The sequence below is a fragment of the Formica exsecta genome, unplaced genomic scaffold, assembly GCF_003651465.1.
Source record: "Formica exsecta isolate Colony F162 unplaced genomic scaffold, ASM365146v1 scaffold138, whole genome shotgun sequence".
NCBI classification, from domain to species: Eukaryota; Metazoa; Arthropoda; class Insecta; order Hymenoptera; family Formicidae; genus Formica; species Formica exsecta.
In genome coordinates, this window is record NW_021848711.1 from 269,849 (window position 1) to 295,339 (window position 25,491).

At 31.5% G+C, this 25,491-nt stretch overlaps 4 protein-coding genes across 5 annotated transcripts in view; 2 read left to right on the forward strand and 2 right to left on the reverse strand.

Moving 5' to 3' along the window:
- Window positions 1-6: 6 nt before the first annotated feature.
- On the reverse strand, window positions 7-4,767 carry LOC115246089 (phosphorylase b kinase gamma catalytic chain, skeletal muscle/heart isoform). Of its 2 annotated transcripts, XM_029824692.1 has the most exons (9): window positions 4,280-4,767; window positions 3,841-4,010; window positions 3,141-3,425; window positions 2,983-3,073; window positions 2,758-2,894; window positions 2,197-2,294; window positions 1,617-1,700; window positions 576-734; window positions 7-348 (listed from the first exon to the last, which is right to left on the reverse strand). In XM_029824692.1, exons 1-9 carry the CDS (start codon window positions 4,369-4,371, stop codon window positions 214-216), a joined length of 1,251 nt encoding a protein of 416 aa, XP_029680552.1. In that variant the 5' UTR covers window positions 4,372-4,767; the 3' UTR covers window positions 7-213. The 2 variants fall into 2 exon arrangements, with proteins under 2 accessions (XP_029680552.1, XP_029680553.1); XM_029824693.1 differs by lacking the exon at window positions 1,617-1,700.
- A 5,309-nt stretch (window positions 4,768-10,076) lies between these two features.
- Window positions 10,077-25,491, reverse strand: part of LOC115246090 (flotillin-2) — a 43,921-nt gene continuing 28,506 nt past the window's right edge. The window contains exons 2-8 of the mRNA XM_029824694.1: window positions 12,406-12,702; window positions 12,046-12,278; window positions 11,811-11,930; window positions 11,539-11,714; window positions 11,240-11,423; window positions 11,025-11,171; window positions 10,077-10,846 (exon numbers count right to left, since the gene is read on the reverse strand). Coding sequence (XP_029680554.1) covers window positions 10,817-10,846; window positions 11,025-11,171; window positions 11,240-11,423; window positions 11,539-11,714; window positions 11,811-11,930; window positions 12,046-12,278; window positions 12,406-12,702 — 1,187 coding nt within the window. The 3' untranslated portion in view covers window positions 10,077-10,816. The remainder of the gene's footprint in view (window positions 10,847-11,024; window positions 11,172-11,239; window positions 11,424-11,538; window positions 11,715-11,810; window positions 11,931-12,045; window positions 12,279-12,405; window positions 12,703-25,491) is intronic.
- On the forward strand, window positions 15,420-19,052 carry LOC115246082 (glucose dehydrogenase [FAD, quinone]-like). The gene is made up of 5 exons (XM_029824679.1): window positions 15,420-15,488; window positions 16,509-16,702; window positions 16,838-17,052; window positions 17,176-18,355; window positions 18,631-19,052. Exons 1-5 carry the CDS (start codon window positions 15,420-15,422, stop codon window positions 18,902-18,904), a joined length of 1,932 nt encoding a protein of 643 aa, XP_029680539.1. The 3' UTR covers window positions 18,905-19,052.
- On the forward strand, window positions 21,175-24,197 carry LOC115246084 (glucose dehydrogenase [FAD, quinone]-like). Its single transcript, XM_029824682.1, has 3 exons — window positions 21,175-21,373; window positions 22,393-22,706; window positions 22,787-24,197. Exons 1-3 carry the CDS (start codon window positions 21,230-21,232, stop codon window positions 24,195-24,197), a joined length of 1,869 nt encoding a protein of 622 aa, XP_029680542.1. The 5' UTR covers window positions 21,175-21,229.

Genomic DNA, 25,491 nt, shown 5'->3' on the forward strand with positions numbered 1-25,491 from the left:
ATTTCTTATATAAATATAAATTTTAATATAAATCTGATCAGTTTGAACACCAACATACACACACACATACACACAGAATTTAACTACTATATCTCATAATCGTTAGAGCCCTGTTTTTAAACATTACTTTACAATTGTTTTTAACATATTTTATTAGATCGTCGAGATTCTGTTTGCAAAAAATTCAACTAGAACAAATTAACAAAACAATAGTTATCTACTTAAATTATTAACGTACAGATGTTTTAGTTCTGTCTTTGGTGTATTTTCGAAAAGTGCTGCGCGATTTTGACCTTCCCCCTTCTTTACCCAATGCCCATAAACTCGAAATGCACAGCCGTCGATTACCTGAGAATTATTGATCAAGAATTATGTTTAGCAAATATATACTATTCATACTTAATCAATCTCAATTTCAGTCTTAATTGTATAATCATTTTTACAATTATCACTCATATTTAATATCATATACTCAATGTTACGAATATGTCAGACTGTAATTACTAAACATACTTGATTAGTTTGTTATAACAAATCTTCATTATTTTCTGTCTATTATATAAAAGAATTTATACCTTCCGCAGAATTTTTATCCTGTATGGATCAGTACAAGTTATTTGTGTTGAAAGCGGTTCAGGCGTGATATGAAGTCGTTTAATACGAATAACGGCTCCCACACAAATAATTGCCAATTGGAATCTCTTTCGTGCATTGAACGATTTGGCCTTCAGTTCCTAAGCAATAAAAAATAAATATATATAATACAAACTCGCTAGTTTCACAGCAAAAAGTAACAAGCTTAAGCTTTTTTTAATTCTATTATATCTATATATGGCATATTATCGTTATTATTCTCTACATATATAATAAAATGTAAAGCTTTTTTATGAATACAATCAAATTGAACATCGATAATTAGATAATAGGACCCAAAAAGTGCTGATATTGATAGGCACATATATGCATATATAGAATAACGTATATTCTCCATTTCATTGATAGATTGTTGTATAAAGATGTAACAAACGTGTATGTATATGTATAAATTTAAATTTTCTTTCCATTAATATATATATATTTGTGCATAATCATTTAAAAAAGAAAAATTAATGGAGTCGAATAGATTAGCTTATAAATATAATTCTATTATAATGAAAAACTAATATGATAAATTATCATGATAAATGACCATATTTAGTTAACTATGTATAGGATGATTAAAAACAATTTCAATAATATGTGCTTGAGAAATGATAGGTAATAAACTAAGTTTTTGTAAAAAGATAATTGATATCTGTAATGTTACATTTTGCAACTAAATGGTTTGTTTCTTCCAAAAGAGCTTAATTTATTATTCTTCATCAATATTCATTCAACATGCGCGCGCATTGTTGTTTTCAATCATCTATATATTATTAATGCAACAATTAATAAATGTTTGCTAAAACAATATAGGTATTAATTGTTATGTAAAAACGAAAATAATCAATAAATTCTACATTTTGTTATATAAAAACGCTAATAATCAATAAATTTTATATTTTGTTATATAAAAAACGATAGTAATCAGTAAATTTTACATTTCTGGCAACAAAATAAAAAGAAAAGTAATTTACCAAAGCTAACTGAGATATCCTACTCAGACGTCGCGAGTTAGATGACAGAGAACGTTTTAAAGGAGCGATGTCTTGATCCCACAGCTGTAAGATCAATAACTTACATTTTATAATCATAATTTCATAATCAGAATGTATCAAATAACTCGACCTATTTAATATTTTGTTAACAAAAAACAAAATCAATTTTTCAACAAAAAATAGAAACAAGTGCACATAGATAACTAGGTAGATAGAAAATGATTTAATATTTGTGCCATTAAATGTAAGATGAAGAGGAAAATATAAAAATTTTCTATGTGCTTTCTTTCAATCTTGTATATTATAATCCTTGGATATAAGAATACTTATAATAATGAAATAGATGAAAGCATATTTTGAAATAAAAATAAATAAAAAGAGCAATAAATAAAACAAATTAATGGCAAGATATTGTAACTCCATAGTAGAACATTATGTGTATAAAAAATTTGTTATTTAAAGAAATTTTTTATATGTTTATGAAATATATGTAATTCTCATCTCAAATTGAAAATTGCATGTGTCAATATAACTATTTTGATATACACATAATACTTACAACAGTGTGGAAGAATGAATGTTCTAATGCATCCTTTATAGAAATTCTTTTTTTGGGATCTACAACTAGCAGCTTTCTTATTAAATCTTTTGGAGCCTCTAAAATATGTATAATCATATATATCTATTATAAACAAAAATCTCTCTCTCTCTCTCTCTCTCATGCCCCGAATTTCGAAGATAATAAGATTGTAACATAAAAGTTTGTGAAAATTTAAATAAGTACGTGCTATTTTTTATTGCAAACAGATTTTTAAATATAAAGATTTAGTTGATAAATACTTTTCGATCACTAATGTTAGACAAAAGATTGCGCTGCCGTTTGCATACTATCACATAATCTGTACAGATAACTCTTTAACCAACGCTATAATAATTGGTCTAATTTTATATTTACAAAAATTACTTAGAATAAAAAATGGCACGCACTTTCATTACTGTATTTTTCACGAATTCTCGTGCTTCAATTGTATTATCCTCTAATTTCGGGACACTTTGTATATTTATAGCCTTTTTAAATTTATTATTCGTTAAGGTGTAGTTTTTCAATTGCAATTTTTACCTGTTATATCAGCCCATTCGGGAGATGTAAATGAATATTTTCCCTCCATTATATTTCTAAGCATAACCATTTGCTTTCGATGCCAAAATGGAGGACAGCCAACCAATAGTGTAAACATAATCACACCACAAGCCCATCTATTACATCATAAATAAAAATGGACAATGTAATGGAATATAAACTCATTTATACCAAAATCTATATACATTATATCTATAAATTATAATATAAGTGTGTGTTCCATAACCATCTGCATTCTCAAACATGTTACATTTTAATACTTCTGGTGCTAGATAGCCAGGCGTACCACAAAGATCTGCAAAATACATAAAACTAATAAGTAAATTTTCTAAAACCACATGAAAAGAAATGATGTAACAAACCTTCTAATTTTTCACCAGGTTTCAACATTCTGGCAAATCCAAAATCTGTTATCTTTATATTCAAATTATCATCGAACAATATATTTTCAGGCTTCAAATCTCTATGTACTATTCTTTGATTATGCACATGTTGAATTCCTTCAAATACTTGTCTCATGATGTAACGTGTCTTCTTTTCAGAAAGTGTCACAACAGATGTAAGATAATCAAATAATTCTCCGTTTTTGCATAATTCAAAAATTAAAAATATAAATGTATTGGATTCAAAAACATCATGCAATTCAACTAGAAGTAAAAAAAAAAGTGATTATGGTTGTCTTACTTAGCATGAAATGTTTTTAAAAAAGTTAAGGTCTTATATAATTTTTTTTTGGTCATTTATCAATATACAGTAGAATCTCGTTAATCTTGGCTCTTTCTCGAGATAAAAGCAAGAAATTCTTAATAAATAAAAATTAGTAGACTCCCTGTCCATAATGTAAGCTGCCCAATTGTCATGCACATGTGCAAATATACAAAGTTGTTATCTGCTATGCTGTCATGTAATCTGTCCATTATGACATAGGAGGAACGCAATATTAGAAAGAGTGTTTACAAAAGTACATATGGAAACATACTAAAATTAGCATAAAGCCAAATTTAAGGAGACTCTATCAGTTTTCTGTGATCTTTAAAGAAAAACTAAAATAGGGAACTTTACTGATATATGGATGTCCAGCTACTCTATGAAGTATTTGTACTTCTTGTAGCGTAGCATCTTTCATAGTATGTCCATCCTCGTGAGTCTCATTGCTGATGTCTATGATTTTAGCTGCATATTCTATACCTGTCTCTTTCTCTATACATCTCCTTACGGTAGAAGATATTCCCCTAAAATATTTGTTCCCATATATTAAGCCTAATTCGTCAAATTCATTAAAATAATACGGTATTTGTGACCTATCCCAACATTGATCGAAATCTGCTTTAATTATGTAATGTCATTGCGAATTTAAGAAATGACTATATAAATTTGTTCGCTAATTAACCATGACCGTTGACACGACATACAGAAATAATAAGAGAAGCGTTTATTGCCAACAGAGTTCACGAGAGCCAATAAGAATACTTAATGAAAGTAATAAAAAGAAGTGACGTACCTTCCCAGGATCTCCTTAGGCTCGTACTTAGCATAGAATCCTTTCGCCGCGTCCTTGTCTGGCAGCACGTCGTCTCCTTCATCTTTCGCCATGATCTCGCACCGTGAACTCTAACGTCGCTCGTAAGAAATATATATATATATATACCGTATTTCTTTACGCAGATCTCAATAATACATTTTCGCCAGAAATAATATATTTCTAAGAAAGATCAACACAATACAAATGGTCGGAACGTATATATGTACTGGTGGAATTCTTGTCACGCGGAACTGTCATTCGCAATCTGCCGAGTGATTGCCACTCGATTATTGTCTTCGATTATTCTTACATTTCGCAATAGTGTAATATGATCATTATGACGCGATTATTGACTAACGATAACTATCAATAATTTCGGTCAACGCGATATAAAAGGGAGTACGTGAATGCGAGGACGGGGACACGGTATATAAATATACATAAGTAGGGAGCAAAAGAAATATACATAGACACGATGTCACATGATTGGCTATCGAATAGAAAAATTTTTGGAACGTCAATAATTCTCTATTTGATAGCCAATTGCGTAACATTGTGTTTTCTTGCTTCATGCTCCAACAGTAGTGACATTTCATTGTCTCGAGAGACCAAGTTTCTAATGCGCATGCGTCGGTCAAGCTGAAGCAGTGAACTCTATAGCACTGGAGTGCGTTCAAAAATTCTACCCGTAGGATAAAATAATAGTAGTAGTAGTATATATTGACCAATCAGGACAAAAGGAACAATGATTTCTTTGTTATTACAATTAAGGCCCTATGGATACAAGGATCCTCTGTCAATTCTTTAAACGTATAAGTGGAAAATCTATTTAGGGTTGCAGCTTATGAATAAAATTAAGCATTATATATACAAATATTTATCTACGTTTACATTTATCATTAAATTTATTGTTGCATTTATCAGGAATGAATAATCGCTGGAATAATCAGGGCTTTAATTTCGTGATCCATTTATTAAAAATATGCATTAATTTCACATTGTGTTTCATTACTTTCAATTAAAGTAGAATATGACACAATAATATTGTCCTCTCTATCTATGCATCGAGACGCCTCTAGCATAATTTTCAAAATATACATTACTTTGTATTTACCGTTTACAAAAGACTAGATTCAATCTCTTTAGATATTTCTCGGTACAATTTTGAATTTCTATCTAGAATTATGGGCTTTTCTAAGACATTCTTTCTTTTTTTACTTTTGGTCGGTTATTCACAGATGTGTCAGCAAACTTCTACAGATGTTCGCCATTACAAATTATCACGATGGTTTATTTTATATATTACGCGTTGGCGCGTCTCATGTGACTTACAATATAGAGATTCTTATTGAGGAGAATCGTATTTGTTCACAACATATCGTATTTGTAACACAAAAATATAGCGTTGTTCGTAATACAATAAATTCACATAGGGTGCATCTACACAATACATATAGTGCTTTCAAGCAATAAATTAAGGATCTTTGATGTCACGCAGATATCTCAAAATATGTATGAGAGAGAACACACAAAGCATCAATAAAAAAATTTATAATTATATTACATATAAATCTCTTTTTAATATATTAAATTTAATTTCATTCGCTAAAAATTACAATATCGATGAAGCTATGCTCTTTCGGAATTTTTTGAACAGGAAAAATATGCTTATTTTTCGATGAATAGTATTAATTTTTGATAAGGGTATTAATTTTTGTTTGTCTATTTAATATATTCTGTATATACTTATTCTATGTGTGTGTGCGCGCGCGCGCGTGTGTGTAGGGTAACGTAATTGGGACTCATGATATTTATTTTTATATGATTGACAATAGAAAAAGATGGTAGAAGAGAAAGTTGAATGGCATAAAACATATTTTTATAAGACATTATTTTCTTTTTGCGTGCAACGATACACTAGAAAAGTGCGATTGTACTTTCTTTTTTAATTAATTCAATTGCAATTGATTTGCATATAAAAAAAAATAACAAAGTAAAGACTTTCCAAGCGTAACATATATTTTAATGCTATTATGAAAATCATAATAAAAAATGTTTATCATGTTACGATATAAAATTCTCTTTAAATAACGATTTAAAAACATGAAATATCGATCTGTGCCCTATTGAATACTATCAAAAAACAGCAGTTGCACTTAAAATGAGAAAAGTATTATAACTGAAAGATTATTGTTACATCATTTTTTTCTTCTATACTATTTTTTTCTATTGTCAATCGTTCTGGAGAAAATCACAATAAATCGCTGTAAGATCATGTGTGCATATGTATGTGAAAAGAGACCATCGGGATTTTATTTGTGTTTTAAATATTACAAGAAAAGGTTTTTGTTTTTTAGATATGTCATAATTATTTATTGATTTAATTTTATAAAGTTTAAGAAAAATTTTTTTTATTTCCTTAGAGATTTAATTTCTCCTAACTTTTTAAAAATGTTTTATTTAAAACAAAAAAAATAAATTATCATCTTAATTAAAAATGAACAAAAAAAAAAAAATCCAAACTTCTAATTTTTGGAATAAAAATTTACAAGAAAGATGATCTCTGTTTTTATCGGTTATAATTTACATATACATGTCAATTACTGTACACACACATATACACACGCACGCGCGTACACGTATATGTATACGCGCATACAACACACAAACGGTATGTACGAATGTATGTCATAGATACATTTCATTTACAGAGGATGGAATTAGCTAAAAATAGTACACACTATAAGAAATCTAATCCCCTCGCATTTGATTGTGAGTATAAAAGTAAATCGTGTACGTGTACTTGTATAAACGATGCGTCCACAGATCGAGTTTGATTTAATGTTTAATTTAAAATATAAGACACTACGAAACATATTGTGCATCGTGACGATTCGATTTGTTTTAGTATAAAAAAAAAGCTTAATCTGTGTGAAGAAATATCTTTTATACGAGTTATATGTTAGTAAATAAACAGCTAAATATGGTCCGCGATAGAAACTATATATATATATTTTTACGATATATTGTGTATATCGTATAAACGCAATTTACTTAACTAGACTGGCACAATCGCAATCTTTTTCTTATTTTACTAAGGACACAGTTAATTAGGGAACGTTCTGATGGTTGTTATTTAATTTTTATTTTATAGAAGGCAAACGAGCTAACGAGAGAAAGGACGAAAGAGAAAGAAAGAGAAAAAGAGAGAGAGAGAGAAAGAAGCATTACAGTGTACAATAGAGTATGCTTTAATAAACTATAAAGCACATGCAGAAGAAGTTAGAGCATGTTAATATTAATTAATTAGAATTAGTTATATCGAATTCTTTCAACGAGATTATGCTATTTCAGAGTCTCATTGACAGAAGCGAGAAATATAATATCTGATTCATCATCGACCTTTGCAGATTGGAAGAATCTGATTCTGAGAGAGACACGATTATTTCGATAATTATATGTTACAATATAAGCCGATTAGATCGGATTTGTCAAAAACTCGTAATTATTCTAATTTTGTGTGTGTCTATCGGTTTATCTGTACTTCTCTTTCTCTCTCTACGCGCGCGCGCATGGTGTCTATGTTCTCGTATTGACTACTCATCGGAAAAGGGAGAAATGCACTAAACCTTTGAAAAAATTAATTGAACATCTACCAATATTCTTTTTTCATTTTTATCTATAGAATTTTTAATTCTGTTAGAAAATGATCTTGATTAAATATGACCACTATTAAATATTTTTAACATAAAATATCCACTGATTAATGCATTTGCTAAGTTGATTCCATCGCTAGATGTTGTAATTTCTTATTGAATTATTATTATTATTATTATTTTCTTTAGAAGGAAGTTTTAACTTTTTCTTTTGTACTGCTCTACTGTGCTAAGCATTTTGGGAAGACTTGCTTTCCTAGCTAGCGGTTTTACATCTCTTGACTTCCGTTCTGAATAATCACAAGGATTCATAGAGGAATATGCATTCTCATATTATACATTCTTAATAACCAAACGCTATTACTTATTAAGGAGTTTGTCCACTTCTTCATTTGTGGAGCGCAAAATACAGATAAAGGCAGAGAATCCTATGCATAAAACGAAGTGATGTTGCCACAACATTCTTATTTTTTTGGTTTATTATGTTATATATATTACATACGATGTAATAAATGTTATTCATGTTCCTGCAAAACATTTTTTGATACACAAAGTTTACAATAAGCTTTTTATTTAGATGGTATTATTATTTACAAATTTATAATATAATAATTATTTGTATTAATTTTACTATAAAGACATATGTAAAATTGCGACTTTTAGCCTTAAATTTCTCACAAGCTATAGACAAATAGGCCGAAATTTTAATTGCAAATGTGTTGTATTGCAAGGAATATTAGTGTCTAATTATAATGTAATTTATAATATTTTCATTTTGGTGAACAAACTCCTTAAACAATATAATTATATTAAATGTGAATGCACACAAACATACATATTAAATAATAAGTGATAGAAATAAAGCAACAGTATAAATATGTCTATTCTATATTTTACTACTTCTCATATTTTATATATTATACGAATACTATAAATAAAAAATATAATCATAAACTAACAATAAAATCTATATATGACAAAAAAATATATTGAAAATTATTATCGCGTATATAAAAATAAATGAAGAATGAGGTAATATGTATATATATTATTTTATAACTTGCACATAGTAACTAATGAATTATTGTACAAATAATATCGAACTTTTATTTAAATCACTCAGTTTCCTCTACTAGTGAGTCGATATTGTATGTACAAATTGGCACTTGATCAGCTTGGAATATATATATTTTTTTTTTTTTTTTTTTTTTTTAATACCATGGATTCCGATGCGTGGTCAACCGAGAAAATATAATGAGAGTGAATGTAATATGATTAAATATTTTTTTTAAATTGCGCCAGATACGCTCCGCGTGGCGCTTTTCTTTTCTTCTTTCTATTTCACGGAACTAGAAACTTATAAGCTATTACACGTGATTCTAAATATGTATATATGTATATAACGACTACGGACGGTAACTAATCGCACGTCCTGAACCGCGTTGAATGGCTACTCCTTTTTCTCTCTTTTGTTAAATCACTTTATTACATTGAACACAATGATATCGAAATTCTTATTTATATTGTTTATATTTAAACTTCAAATTTCAGTATATTAATTAGTAGCTGTTTATTATTATATATATGTATATATAAAGTAATTGTTGAGACATTGTACATGTGCAAATATTGATTTTATAAAATGAAAATATTTTTTTTGTAATTTAAGTATAAGCATGAAATATAGTATATTGTGTAATATAGTAACTATTATATGAAAAAAGTTATTCCTTGTATAATAATAAGTCCGAAATATAGAATAAAATTTTTTTGTACAATACTTAGTTTATGAGAAAAATGCCTTTGAAAATTGATAAATTAATAATATCTATCCATTTTAAGCTTGAATGATATTTCTAGCAATCTTTATATCGATTATATTTATCTTGTCATCATCTTTTCAATTGTACTACGAATCACAATACATTCTGTGTATCTCTTGTAAAATAAATTAAAACAAGAGAACATTGATTAATAATTCGTTAAAAAATATTTCGAAGAATTTTGGAAAGTGCAAAAAAGATTTTTTTTTTTTGGCAGTGATTTAATAGGCTTATTTCTCATTTTATATATTCATCACCAATTTTGTATATTAAAATCATTAAGTTATTTAAGAGAGATTATAATTTTACTTTTTAAATTTTCTCTCTTCTCTTTTTATCATTCTTTTAATAATTGTTGCTTATTGCAGAAGCGGAATAGTTTCTTAGGACGTAATATTAGCAACTTGATAAAAATTTAACAGAATATTTCAGAATTAAATATGCTCTAACTTAAAATATGAATTTAGGATCTCAAAATAAGTAAAAAAGTTCCTGTGGAGTTATGCTACCATTAACAGCTGATTATCATTGTGATACATTCATAATTGTTTCTGTTTTAGGCACCAGCCATGGGCAGTGCTTTTTCACGAATTGAAAAAAATTATCAATATTTATAACTGGAACAAGGTATATCAAAATTTTTGGATTGTCGCGTTTTGTGAATACGTAATCAAGTATATCGCGCTAATCGCTCGTCTTCTAAATCATGATTATAATGATTTAACAACGAAATGTAATATTATCGCACACTGTATGCATTGTGTAAAATAAAAAACGCGCAAATATTACGCGAGCAAGTAAAATGATTTCATTTGCGCGATAAGGGGTAACAAAGCGTGTCTGCTGGCATGCAGATTCGCTGTTTCGGCTAAACTTGAGGTAGAGCAAAATTTAGGAAAGAGGAAAAAAGGGGAGAGTATCGTCGATAGGTAATACAGCAAAAGAGAAACCTTTGGCAGTATAGATTTTGCACCTTTCTCAAATTGATTCCAAGTTCGTTCGCCCAGTCGCCGTCTTTTAACTCACACCGTTCAGCATTACTTTGCGCCTGGTATTTTTCCTAATACCTAAACATAAAACAATAGCTATAGTTGATGGATCTATAATATTTGCTCACGCTTATGTAAGCATCATCTAGACATGGGGATGCATGGGTTTGCCAAGCGATACGTGTGTTTTTTGGTGATTTACTAAAGCATCATTAAGAAAAATGGAAAAAAAGAATAAAAAAATATAAGTACTTACTTTGGAAAGATCTACACCAGTCAATGCTTGTACAGCTGGAGGTACTTGTCCTACGAGACGCGTAAATTCTCCGCTAGTCGCGTCGCTTCCGCCGAGAAGCACAATTTCTTCCGTTCTCGCCAATGGCGCCGCGACTTCGGCTGCAATCTGTAAAAAGAGAAATATTATTGTTCGCAAAATAATGTATATTACAATCCAGAAAACGGAACACTTACCTTTGGCAAGGCATTCAGAGTGATATTCAGTATAGCCGCCTCACCGTACTTTTTATAAACCACTGCTTTCATTCGCATACGTTCTGCTTCCGATATACCGACAGCTTCGAGAGCATGAGCCTCGGCCTCTCCGATTAATCGAATTTTCTCGGCTTCGGCTTTCGCCACGTACACAGTCTGAGTTCTTAAAAAGAATGTATTTAAACGTTATATAAAAAATTCATAAATGTTATACAAGATAAGTCAATAACAATTGCTATCTGAAATAATTTATTAATTATATTATGAGAAATCGTTACCTTTCGGCTGGTAATCGTACTGTGCTCTGAAGTTCGTGTTCTTTTCGGCGGACTTCTTGCACCTCGACTTCGATTTGTTTGCGCCTTTCCACGACTTCTATTTGTATCTCTTCATTTCGTATCCGCTGTTTTATTTTCGCTGCTTGAAGTTCATAAGCCAATTGAGCCTCAGCTTTCTAGAGATGATCAGAAAAGAATAAATATGTAACAATAATCGTGGCTGAAACTATATTGAAAATGTTAATCATCCAGATTTCGTAAAAAATACTTACAGCTGTGTTTACTTCCTGATCAAAGTTAGCTTTCTGCAATTGATAGAGTCTTGCGTTGTCCTCTATTTTCGTATCAGTATTATATTTTATGTCCATTGCTGATTTTTCACATTCTGCTTCCTATTATGGAACAATAAAAAACATTATGAGATTAATTAAAATCATCTTAAGTAAAAACTTGCGAAATATACAATGTCAATACAATGGCAATACTGGGGCTAATACCGAAACATACCCTAATACCGGCATCTCGATTTGCTTCGGCGACGCCAACATCAGCATCTCTTTTAACAGCAGCTGTCTGAGCTTTGCCTAGAGATGTCAAATACTGAACATCATCGTAAACATCCTTTATCGTGAATGAGAGGATCTCAATGCCCATACGACCAACATCCGGCGCGGCAACTTCCCGTACAAGAGCTGCAAATTGATCTCGGTCCTTGTAGACTTCCTCCACCGAAAGCGTTCCTGAGAAACAATGTATTCTCTTTGAAAATCATAAGAATAATAGCTCTTGACTTATTAGCGAATAATTATTTTTGAAAATACAATTTTCTTATTGATTAAGATAAATGTTGAGAGTGATCAAATGTACCTAATATAGCTCGTAAGTGACCTTCCAAGGTGGATAAAATAGTTGTTTTGATCTCGTGGACGCCCTTCCCAAGAAACTGTTCACTGGCAGTGTGCAACAACTCGTCGGCCTTCATGATTTTGCACTGCGCTACTCCGGTGACTGTTAGGGGTACGCCCTGCGCCGTTTCCACGCTCTCGCACACCGGATTCAGAGTCATCACCTCCAGCGACAGTCGCTGCACATCAGTGACAAACCACCAGGTGAATGCGTATCCACCGACGATGGTCCTCTTTCTCATCGAGCCGCAACATCCTCCTGAGACATGAAGACAAATTGGTGTTTCATTAAACACATAATCGTTACAAATATTTATTTAAATCGTATCGTTACACGCATGTCATGTATTATCGCATTTATATATTGATTGACGTCTCGAGCAAATAATTTTTTATTCTACGAAATCCAGAATATTCATCATTGACATCAAATTGTAATTAAAAAATTAGCATTTGGATCATGATAATGAGACATGAGATAAGATCATACGAAAACAACATTAATATAAAATCTAAAAAATACATATATGCTATGGAATGTAATCCAAATAACATATTATATATCTGTATCTTAATCACAATTATTTAAACATTCTATTAAATACAATACGTCGTTTGAAAATTGTTATATTCTTGATTCTTTTTATATACGCTTTATCCTAAAAATTTTAGGATAAACTGCAATCAAATTTTAATCGTAAATTTTATTGCTTTATTAAATTGCACGAATCTTTAAATTGTCAGTGCATATTATTTACACTTTTATGAATTTGACAATCTATTGCCACATTGTTGATGAATAATGCTGTGCACATAGAATATATATACATATAAATCAAAAAATGATATACGACACATATGGATTTAATTGCGCGAATCATGATAAATATATGTGTGTATCAGAATATAAAAAATCTTCAATTTAAATTTAATTGCAGATTACGGCAAGGAAGAATATAGTAATCTATATTAAATATAACAGAATTACGAATTTTTACATAGACATAATAAAAAGATATTTTACACAATAATATATGTATATATATCATATATAAATTTAATCTATCATTGTGTACCAAAACTATAAAATATGTATATATGTATGTGATACGCCAAATTTATCTCTACATGTATGTGTGTGTGTGTGTGTGTGTATTTACCCTCAGATCAGAATATAATAATGTTTAATCGGTATGCACAAGTGGGTGATATTTTTTGTCAAACTAAGCTGTCTTCTTTTATCACATACGCAATGGCGGAGCGCCCCTCTTCATATATCCAAAATATAAATCGCGCCAGAGTTTATTTTCTCTCACAAACCAGCATAAATTGTACATCCACCAACGGGGTAACTCTGACTGAAGTTAGTGGAGTCTCGCAATACTAATCAGAAGGATTATCATTCGGTAAGACTTTAAAAAAATTATATGAAATAATGTGTATAGCAATATAAAGATACTGTCTGTATTTTATATGCTCTAAGCATCTTGTATAAACGGTTCGATTATGAAATTTCCTATTGTGAATATAAAAATTCAGAATTTATATTCTGTATAATGCATACAACATTAAGAAACAGAATATATTTATATATAATATATAGATACTTTTATGTAATTGAAAAATATCTTTATGAATATTGCTTATATCTTGGGAATTACAATTAATTTATTGATATAAAAAAGAAATTTCAGTAATGGATAACAAGTATAATATAAATAAAAATTTTCATTCTGAGTATAATGTATAATGTCACATAAATAAAATTCTTATGTCTTCTTGCCATTTTGTATTTTGGCGTTCATAAATCGCGACAATAATCCATTATTCACACAAGTTTTTTTATCGTTTTTAACAAATGCTAGTAATTTAAAAATAGTAAATATAGTTTGTGAATATGGTAAATAGTATACAAATTATTTATGGTATTTTTAAGAAAATACAATTTAATCCAACGTATGATCTATAATTCAATAAGTTCAACATGATGACTGCATTATTAAAGATTGCAAAAAAATATGATTAAAATTTTCCTTGATCATTTTTAACTCTGACGTATTATTCATTTTATATTTATTATTCATTATATTTTCTTCTCTCTCTAATAAATCGTCGAATATAAAAAATTGGGCAATAAGAAGCGCTTATTACTTTGACTTTTTTAAAGATTGATAACTTTATAAATGCTTTCCTCAACGATAATCCATGTGAATCTCGCTCGGAGCCAAGCAATGACGTCACACCATATGTGTTCTCTTTGTCGACGAAAAGAGATATGTTCTTGACCACACGTGATTTTCTCGAATAGTGAATATCGTAGCAGTAGTTAATCTTATTTTACTTGCTCCGGATAAAGAAATTTTTACCAGGCCTTTCGCGCATGTATATATATAATATATATACACGCGCGATCTCATCGGAGAATACGTGCTTTTCGATTGCTGTGGCAAAAATTTATCATAAACAGGTAATAATAAACTTTCACATGGAACGCTGGGAGCAGAACGTAGTTTCTTTCAGATCATTCAAGGATAGGCAGTGTTAAAAAGTTAATTATTTTCACATGCCATATTATTAAAAGAGATCGATTAAAGTAACATAACACATGTAATTAAAGTAAGTAACACAATACACGTAAAAAGTTACACAAATAATGTAATATTTTATATCATTTGGTAAAATTAAAGATAAAATAGTATAATATACTATATTGTTTTTAATGATATCTTCACGAGAATCATAACTGATGTTCATTTTTTCCCATTCTTAAAGAAAGAATAAGCTTTAATTGACATGTCGACACTAATAATATTGATAAATTTAAATTTACATAATTTTTTTTATATAACACAATTTGTAATTCATTATTATTTGTCTTCCATTGTAACTTAATCAATACAATTCATTTTTTGCACCTTTTTTATTCTGTGTCTCTTTATTTTTTATTTATTGATGAGATTACTTTGAATTGCAGATATGCAATGGTACTTCTTTTTGCTTGCCTTCGCGCACTATGTCACTGCTACTCCTGTCAAAGCATATCAGGTAAATAAAATAATATTGTCCTAGTATTGAAATTTTTAAACTCCTCGAAATTATCTCGGTTTTAATGTGCTTTATTTTTGATTCTGAAATACATGTATAATTAATTCATAGCTCTATTTTTAATCTTATTACTTTAGCTGTTTAGCTAGAAATGATATTTATGTGAAGTTACAAAAAAATGCTAACGCAGCCATTATTTTATACAATTATAAAAAAGAATAAGAAAATTATGTTGCATTTCGTGATTTAATTTTAATTTTGTATTTTTAAAATATATCATTTTTAATTTTATCATGCCATTTTCTATACACGAAAACATATGTCTGAATCAAATATAGCATAAAAGAAAAAATATAAAAATTTGAGAACAGAGAACAATAAATAAAATAACAAGGATACTAAATTGTAATCACAAATTTAAAGTGCTTTTTATACTCGTATAATTGTATTTAAATAGATACTTGTAAAAAACACGTCTCTCATTAATGTCATTGTATTTATGTTATTGTTTGAATGCAGTCATTTGCATGTATTAAGTACATCTTTTTCTGCGACTCGAGAGAATTCTGATTATCAGATATAGAGACAACATTGAATTTAGTAGCTGCGGGCAGCGTATCTTACAAAAAAAAATTTCGCAATAATTCGGACAACACAATTATGAAAATGCGGGTGTTATCATATAGGCTAAGGTTAAATGTTAAATTTATATAGATGCATTAAAATCTGTCGAGAAATATTTTTTTTACACACATGAGAGTATATCTAAATTGCTTTGATTGCTCTGATTGCTAAGTGCAATCACTAAGTAGTTTTGATTACTTTGTCTGATTGCGGAATGTATATTTTCCTTATCACAAGTCTATAAGTTTTAGTCTTGGTAAACCTTTATTTCATATTAAAAGAAAGCGCGCACACACATAAGTTTTCGGAGCAGCTGAAATTTACTTAGATGATTGCAAATATTTTTGAATAACAAAACTTTTCATTTATGCTCATTTAAAGAGGTTATTATTCTAGACAGATCAAGCAACCAGCAGCAACGTAATCAGCAAATGTTGCCCCTGCCAGTTTGAGGATACGCAATACATAGATTATGCTTGTCCAGGCAGCACTTTTATGAAGCTAATTCAAAATGTGATATCCTTCAGATGCGACATTGCTGAACCTTGCCGACGATTGGGTAGGAACGAAGCACCAAACGAGAATGAATGGTATAAAATCTACAAGATCTCTCATAGATCTCTCATAAAATAATTTTTGTAATAAATTATATTTGTGCTCCGTTATTTTCACTTTGAAGTGCAAGATTCTTTGCCTATTGTCAATATCGTTAATGTCTTTTATAGGTTTGATTTTATAATCATCGGCGCAGGTGTGGCAGGGCCAATAATCGCGAGAAGATTGAGCGATAATCCATGGCGAAAGATTTTGCTTATCGAGGCTGGCCCGGAAGAACCTACTATGACCGCAATACCAGCACTTGCGTTTAAAGCCATCAATACGGACCTCGATTGGAAATTCAAAACGGAACCAACATCACCGCATCCTACTGCTTGTTTAAGTATAAAATATATCATCTTACAATACATTGTTTGATTTAATACTGTTTTTCACATGAACAATGCATAACATTTTTATCGCGCGTAAAGAGTACATTAATATATTAATGTTGGCATCCTTTTAGAAACAAACGGCGTTTGCAATTGGCCAAGGGGCAAGATGATTGCCGGAACTAACGGCTTCAACGGTATGATGTACGTTCGAGGTCATCCTGAAATTTATAACCTCTGGGCACAGGCGGGAAATACTGGCTGGTCTTATGATGAAATCACTCGTTATTTCGAACGGGTGGAGAATCCGGTCTATCCGATAATCTTGTCAAACAATCGCAGTTTGAATGAACGCGGCATGGTTAATATTCAGTATTTTCCATATAAACCGAAGTTCGCGGATGTGCTGCTGACAGCCGCCAAAGAGCTGGGTTATGCAATCTCCCAATTAAGGGGATATAACCAAACTGGTTTTACGATCGCGCCGATGACAATCGAAAACGGTATGCGTCTCACGACTTCCAAGGCATACTTGAGGCCCGTCTTCGATCGCAAAAATCTGCGAGTATTAATAAACGCACAAGTTACCAAGATTCTAATTAGTCCATGGGAAAAGAAAGCTTATGGCGTGGAGCTGATAGATAAGAACGGCCGAAAGAGAGTGGTAAAATGCGACAAAGAAGTGATCTTGACGGCCGGTGCTATAGGCTCACCGCACATTCTTATGAATTCTGGTATAGGACCCAAAAAAGACCTCGCTGATCTCGGTATTAAAGTTTACAAAGATCTGCCGGTCGGCAAAAATTTGCACAATCATGTCTCAGTAGCGGTTCCCATGAGCATCAGAGACATCCCGTATGAGACCCTGACTATGGATGCTGTAAATAACTATCTAGAGAGCAAAAGCGGCCCGTTGTCTAGTACGGGCCTCACTCAAGTCACCGCCTTCTTTGAAAGCAAATATGCGACCAAAGGCGTGCCGGACATTCAAGCTTTCTTCGACGGTTTCAGTCCCAGCTGTCCGAAGACTGGTCTGCCGAATGAGTGCGTTGATGGTAGAATTGGCGATTGTACGAATAGAAGAAAGATCGGGGCAAGACCCACGGTGGTTCGCACGAAGAGTCAAGGCTATATGAAACTCCGATCGAATAATCCTTTGGATCCACCACTAATGTATCCGAATTATTTCACAAATGAGAAAGACTTGATGATCTTGCTTGAAGGTATCAGAAAAGTCAGCACGATTGTCGACGCACCCATTATGAAAAAGTGGGATTTTCGTTTGGAACAAGTGAGAAACCCATTATGCAACGAGTAAGTATTATATTATCACCCAGTAAGTAAGATGCGTGCAATATATTAGCAGATTAGCAATTATGTGTTACTTCAAGTTTCGAAAGAGATCAGTTGCATAATGGAATCTAATATTTATGGAATATTTCTGATACATTTAAATAGTAATGTCTGAGTTTTCCTATTCTTTTCTTAATACAATAAAAATTAAAAACAAAAGAAAAAATATTTTTTTTTTGAATGTTGATTTCTTAAGATTGTTAGCAAATTTTTTATCGTATTTTTAATTTTATTAGCTATCATTTCGGTACGGATGCCTTTTGGATGTGTCAAATACGTGCAGAAACAGGACCGGAAAATCATCAATCCGGAACATGCAAGATGGGACCGAGTATCGATCCAACCGCGGTAGTGGATCCAAAACTTCGAGTACACGGTATAGCGAACATTCGCGTCGCCGATGCTTCTATCTTCCCCACCGTGCCAAATGCAAATCCTATCGCTGGTATCATGATGGTAGCTGAAAAAGCAGCCGATATGATTAATAGTGCTTGGCCGCAGAGACTTTAAATATAACAAAGCAGTACATTATGTAATAATATACATATAAGAAGTCCCAAAACTATTGAACGCATTCTTTTAATGATAAATTCTTTGATCAATTAAAAATCATTTTTTTTTTTAGCAAAAATAGTACAAGTTCATCATTTGCAACTTTTCTATTTTTTGCACCACCAGTCTTTATAATTAAATTTCAAATAAAAATTTTAATTACAGTATGTAATTAAAATTACAGTAAAATTACAATATGTAATTAAAATTACAGTAAGTTGCACTAAAATTAATGAAAAATTGTAGTTGACGATTTATTATCCATTTTGAAATCTAAAAGAAGTTCTTTTTAATTAATCGCTTAATTTGATAATTATTAATATACTTCGGAATTTGCGTTAAAAAATTGACTACTAAAATTGATTAAATTAAAAAATTGTGATACTTTTAAGAGATATAATGATAAAATAATTAAATTTTATGATGTTCATGTGATATTTATTTTCATAATTCGGGACAATTTTCTGATATCACCATTTTTGTAAATCAAATAATTAAAATTTAAGTAATAAAATGTACACATTATAGCAACATTTTTTTGTACTATTGATACAGCCGCTTATTGATCACGTAGACATCGTAGAAGAGAGAAAGTACGCGAGTAGCTCGTGTGTGTGTCTTTCTGCCAGTGTGTTGGCCATGAAAGCAAAGAGAAAGATGTTGACACGGTGTCACACATAAAAAAACCAGAGTCTTTCAGCATGATTCATACGAGAAAGAAAAAAAATGATGCGTTTCGCGTGCGATAGATTTCTAAATATTTATTGTTCATTGCAAAATCGCATACCAGTAAGGCAAATAATCTTACTTGCGGATTATTTTGTAGTTCTCACGACAAAAACATGGTTTGATATAATTATATTGCCCCCAGCGAGCATAGCGGGAATATGCTTATTTAGAAAATAAATGTATTTTTGCTATGCTCGTTTCTTTTTTTCCTCTTTCTCTCTTTCTTTCTCTCTCTGTGCATGTTTTGACTACAAGAAATATATCTATGAAAAGAATTTTTGTCTTATTATCGAACGATTGTATCACATTTTTAAATTACAAAAATACATATATTCTCAATTATATATTATCCCCTCCCCTTCGTTTATTAAAATAAAAATTCTTATATCTATAAAAAAATATTCTACATAAAATAAAATAACTATATATTTGTAAAAAACAATGCAAATAATTATACTAAAGAATAGTTTAGTCTTAAGACACAGATTTCGAGCAATGAACTTTACGGAGCCACTAAATTTTCATACGATGTTGGCACTGAAAGGATATACTAGGGGCCAACTGGTTTTCACTCTGCACATTCACCAGCACGCTGTGCAGTCTGGTTCTTACCGGTGCTAGTCTCATTTCGCTTATAACGATTTTGCCGGTTTATCATCGAACATTTATATATTTTTAACTAAATTTATCGAGTAAGCTTGATACAATATTGTACGCGTTGCAGAATACAATCGAGATGACTCAAGTGTGAATGTCAATCATAAATATTGGAAAAGTGCTGTTAATACGAGAAAGTATAATACAAGTTTACGCGCAAACACCAATAAGACATGGAGAAACTAATGGAACAACACTGAAAAATCAACGCAGAAATGTACGCGAGTGACAAATTAATTGGTACGTTGCCAACGATCTTCATAATTATTGCAAAGATATTATTGTGATAATATCTGCAAATGTACCACCTGACGGATTCGAGTGATGTCGACATGTCATATGCAGTTGTAACTAGATTTTGTTGGCTTATATAAGCTATTGTCAGAGAACAAAAGGTAGGAAACACAACGTGGAAATTACAGATGCTAACGTAATTTCAACTTTCGTATGGCATACTTAAGATCTGTGATAAGTGTTGTGCATATATTCAAAATATAAACAATATGACATAATTCATAAAATAAAATGATTAAATATAACCATATATATCTAATATGCTTTGCGTATATTATATGTGTTTATGTCCTTTCACTTTATCTATACGTATGCAGTCAATTCTAAAGTAATTAATTGTTTGGACGTTATAAGTGTGAAAAATTCATAAATTTTATGTAAAAGATTGGTAAATTTCACGTACAAAATGTTAAGATATTAAATGTTAAGAATAGCTTACACGTAATATTGAGACAAGTAAATAAACATTTCATTTTTATTAGTGAAATTAATTAATAATTTGCTTTCAGAACTTCACTTATTTGTACCACTGATGTTTGAGAGAATAATGCTCGAATGCATTTGGATACTATTTGAATTATTAATGTTTGGCGGTGGAAATAAATGGAAATGGCAACAATATTGACTAATTTTTTCGGTACAACTTCCGTTCTTGGATTTAGTTTGATTCCGCTTTTGGCCATCGGTCTCACTGTATATAAATACAACAGTCTCGATCCAGAATCACATCCGCAAGATGCACAAGAGGTATAAAAAAATTTTAAAAATTAATAGAAAAAGAAGAGAGAAGTATAAAGAATTTTTTAAAGCATCCTTTCACAGACACACATTTATATATATATAAAAGATAGTCTAAAAAATTTTTCTATAAATTTTTCTCTCCCCCTCTCATAAATTGGCTTACATACATGTATATACAAAGTATTTCAAAATTTGCGACTAAAAATACTATAGCAGAAAAGTTATCAAAAAATTAATTCCAAAAATAACATTTACAAGAAAAAAATTAAAAAAAATATGTCTACGAACTTGTTAGATTATGCGTTAATTATGTCAAGTATCTGAAATAAATATAGGCGATTTATATATACAAGGGCTGTCCATTGAAGAAAACGAACTTTTAAAAAAGCGTCCGAATGCGATGACGATGATCATTCATTTTATAGCACTGCGTAGTGGAATTCTTTAGCAACTTTCTCAGATTATGAGCATGACGCTATCGTTCTTAGTTTGCGTTTTATAATGGTTTGAATGAGATTGTATTTGGCGTTCGTGGCGATTTTCTAGACATGGCAATTCTTTTTTTTTTTTTTAGATTTTCTTGCAGAGTTTAAGAGAGACAGTGAGAAAGGGAATAGGGGGCTGAGCAACAGTTGTCGCGTGTTTTGCCAAAAACTCGTTGATAAGGAACAACGCGTGTGCGGATGCATTGTCGTGATGCAGCATCGATTGCTCACTGCCTCTCTCAAACACTGCAAGAAAAAAAAAGAAGAAATCGCCACATCTAGAAAATCGCCACGAACGCTGAACACAACCTCATTCAAACTAAAACGTAAACTAAGAACGAGAGCGTGATGCTCGTGGTGTGAAAAAATTGCTAATGAATTCCACTACACAGTGCCACAAGGCGGATGATCCCACGTCATCGCATTCAGGCGCTTTTTTAAAAGTTCGGTGTTTTTATGGACAGCTCTTGTATGTATCATATGTGATAGTCAAATGTTCGAATAGAGATGGAGATGTAACAAATTATGATGCAATTTCAGTTGCTGCGAATATACGATTTCATAGTGATTGGAGGTGGAAGCGCAGGTGCCGTAGTCGCCTCAAGATTGTCAGAGATAGCTAATTGGACAGTGTTACTCTTAGAAGCTGGCGATGATGAGAACGAAATTTCAGATATTCCCTTGCTTGCCGGATATACTCAGCTCACAAAATTTGATTGGAAGTATCAAACCTCACCATCTACTACTTCCGCCTATTGTCTCGCTATGATAGGCGACAAGTGTAATTGGCCACGAGGCAAAGTTCTGGGAGGAAGCAGTGTTCTTAATGCTATGATTTACGTTCGTGGTAATCGGCAAGTACACATGTCATTTTAATTATTAGAATTAGAGATCAAATAGAAACAATCAAACGATAATTAAATATTTGTTTTAGACACGATTACGATAATTGGGCTCGATTAGGAAATAATGGATGGAGCTACGAGGAAGTGCTCCCTTATTTTCTCAAATCTGAAGATAATAGAAATCCATACTTGGCGAGAACACCTTACCATAAAACAGGAGGTTATCTGACCGTACAAGAACCGCCCTGGAAAAGTCCTTTAGCTCTCGCTTTCTTGCAAGCTGGCCAAGAAATGGGCTACGAGAATCGCGACATAAACGGATTCAATCAAACCGGTTTCATGTTGACGCAAGCAACGATTCGACGTGGCAGTCGATGCTCGACGGCGAAGGCTTTTCTACGACCGGTGAAAAACAGATCGAATCTGCACATAGCGATGCATACTCAGGTTTTAAAAGTGCTCTTTAACGCCGAGAAGAGAGCAATAGGCGTAGAATTTCTTCGCGATGGTAAACAAGGAATTGTAAGATGCAGAAGAGAAGTCATCTTATCCGCTGGCGCGATTAATTCGCCTCAGTTGCTTATGCTCTCTGGAATCGGTTCCAGCAAACATTTGGCAGAGTTTGGCATACCAGTGATATCTAATCTACGGGTCGGAGATAATCTTCAGGATCACGTGGGCCTTGGTGGACTCACTTTTATCATAAATGACCAGATCACTTTGATGAGAGAGCGCTTTCAGACTTTCTCGGTGATGTTCGAATATATCATGAAGGAGCGAGGACCCCTGACCACGCCGGGAATCGAAGGATTGGCTTTTCTTAATACTAAATATGCCAACAAATCCGGTGATTATCCAGACATGCAGTTTCATTTCGCACCAAGTTCCGTCAACTCCGACGGCGAACAAATAAAAAAGATCACCGGTCTAAAAGACCGAGTATATAATACCATGTACAAACCTTTGCGCAATGCCGAAACCTGGTCAATTCTACCGCTTTTGCTACGGCCCAAGAGCACAGGATGGATCAGGTTGAAGAATAAAAACCCTCTAGTTCAACCGGAAATTAATCCTAATTACTTCACGCATAAAGAGGATATGGATGTTCTCGTGGAAGGAATCAGGTTAGCGATGCAGGTATCTAACACCCGCGCATTTCAACGATTTGGCTCGAGACCTCACACCATTCGCATGCCGGGTTGTCACAAATATGCATTCAATACGTATGAATACTGGGAATGCGCTGTACGACACTTTACCTTCACGATTTACCATCCAACGGGTACTTGTAAAATGGGGCCGCAGAGCGATCCTACAGCCGTCGTGGATCCTCGATTAAGGGTTTACGGGGTTAAAGGGCTTAGGGTCGTTGATGCTTCCATAATGCCGACCATTGTCAGTGGCAATCCGAATGCGCCGACCATCATGATCGGCGAAAAAGCCAGTGACATTATCAAGGAAGACTGGCGAGTAAAAAAAACACGAAGTGTTAAAAGATGACGAACGAAATTCTTTTCGTCAAAATAAAATTATGATTTAATTTCGCACTTTTTAGATATAATCAAATTATTGTGTGGAAAATTTTCATTACTTTTTTTATTATGTAATATTATTTTAGTTTTTTAATATTTTTAATAGTTTATTGCTCTTATATTATTATATAAGTTCTTTCGTTAAAACTCTCTCCTTTTATTTATATAAATCCAATAGATCTTTCTCCCTCGTCTCTTTCTTGGTCCCTCTTCCCCCTTTCCTCTTTCTTCTTCCCCGCCCTCTGTTTTTTTCTCTCTCCTTCCCTCTCTCTTCATTTATACCTGCCTTTCTCTCACCTTCTCTCCCTCATTTGCATGCGCGTGTGTGAAGATCTGTTATAATATTTCAAATATACGTCACGATCTAAAGATACATTTATGAAAAAGATCAATATGTTGTTTGCATTTATAAAACATCAAATTGATTATATATATGAAAATAATATTTGTGAAAAATTTCTCTTCTTATGAAATATTTATAAATATTAATAAGTAATTAACTTTCTCTCTCTCTCCCTCTCTCTCTTTCTAACTCTCTTTCCTCCTTCATTCTCCCCCTCTCTTTTCAATAGGGAATAATATATTCTATATTATATATTAAAATATTATAAATACATCTAATGTGTGTCAAAGTTATTAAACTAAAAATTTTAATAACAGGCAGTGCCATTCCTTTTGTAATAATACGAAAAATATAATTTTTTTATTTCATTAAACTTGTTAAATTTTATTATTTACCACATACGCATAACATATATCTTGCATATCTTGTATATAGTAATTTGTTAATGTTACGTCCCCATATATATAATAGTTTTATATTAATTTGTCAATCTCTTATGTTAATAAAGATTTCTTGCGAGTTAATTAATTTTTAACAAAATCGACAATAAGAAAAATAATATTCATTATTAAAAGTGCATAACAATTTTTTTTTTAGCGTAAGAGCAAGCGTGAAAAAAACGATATGAGGTCTCAGAAACAAAATTATACTGATTTTCAAATCGCAAATAGACGAATCATAGTAATATATAACTTTATATAATACTGAATCTCGTGTCAAAAATTACGCGTGATAAAATGCACGTTTTCACGCATTCCTATTCTCTATTTTCATTTCGTCGCTTTCTTATTCATTAATGCATAGTATTAATTATAGCAATGCAGCATGCTACTGTGTATTAATACAGATTTTATTTCCGTCTTTTTTATTATTCGCAGATATAAATATCTTTGAACATATCGCGCTTTCCCTCTTTTTT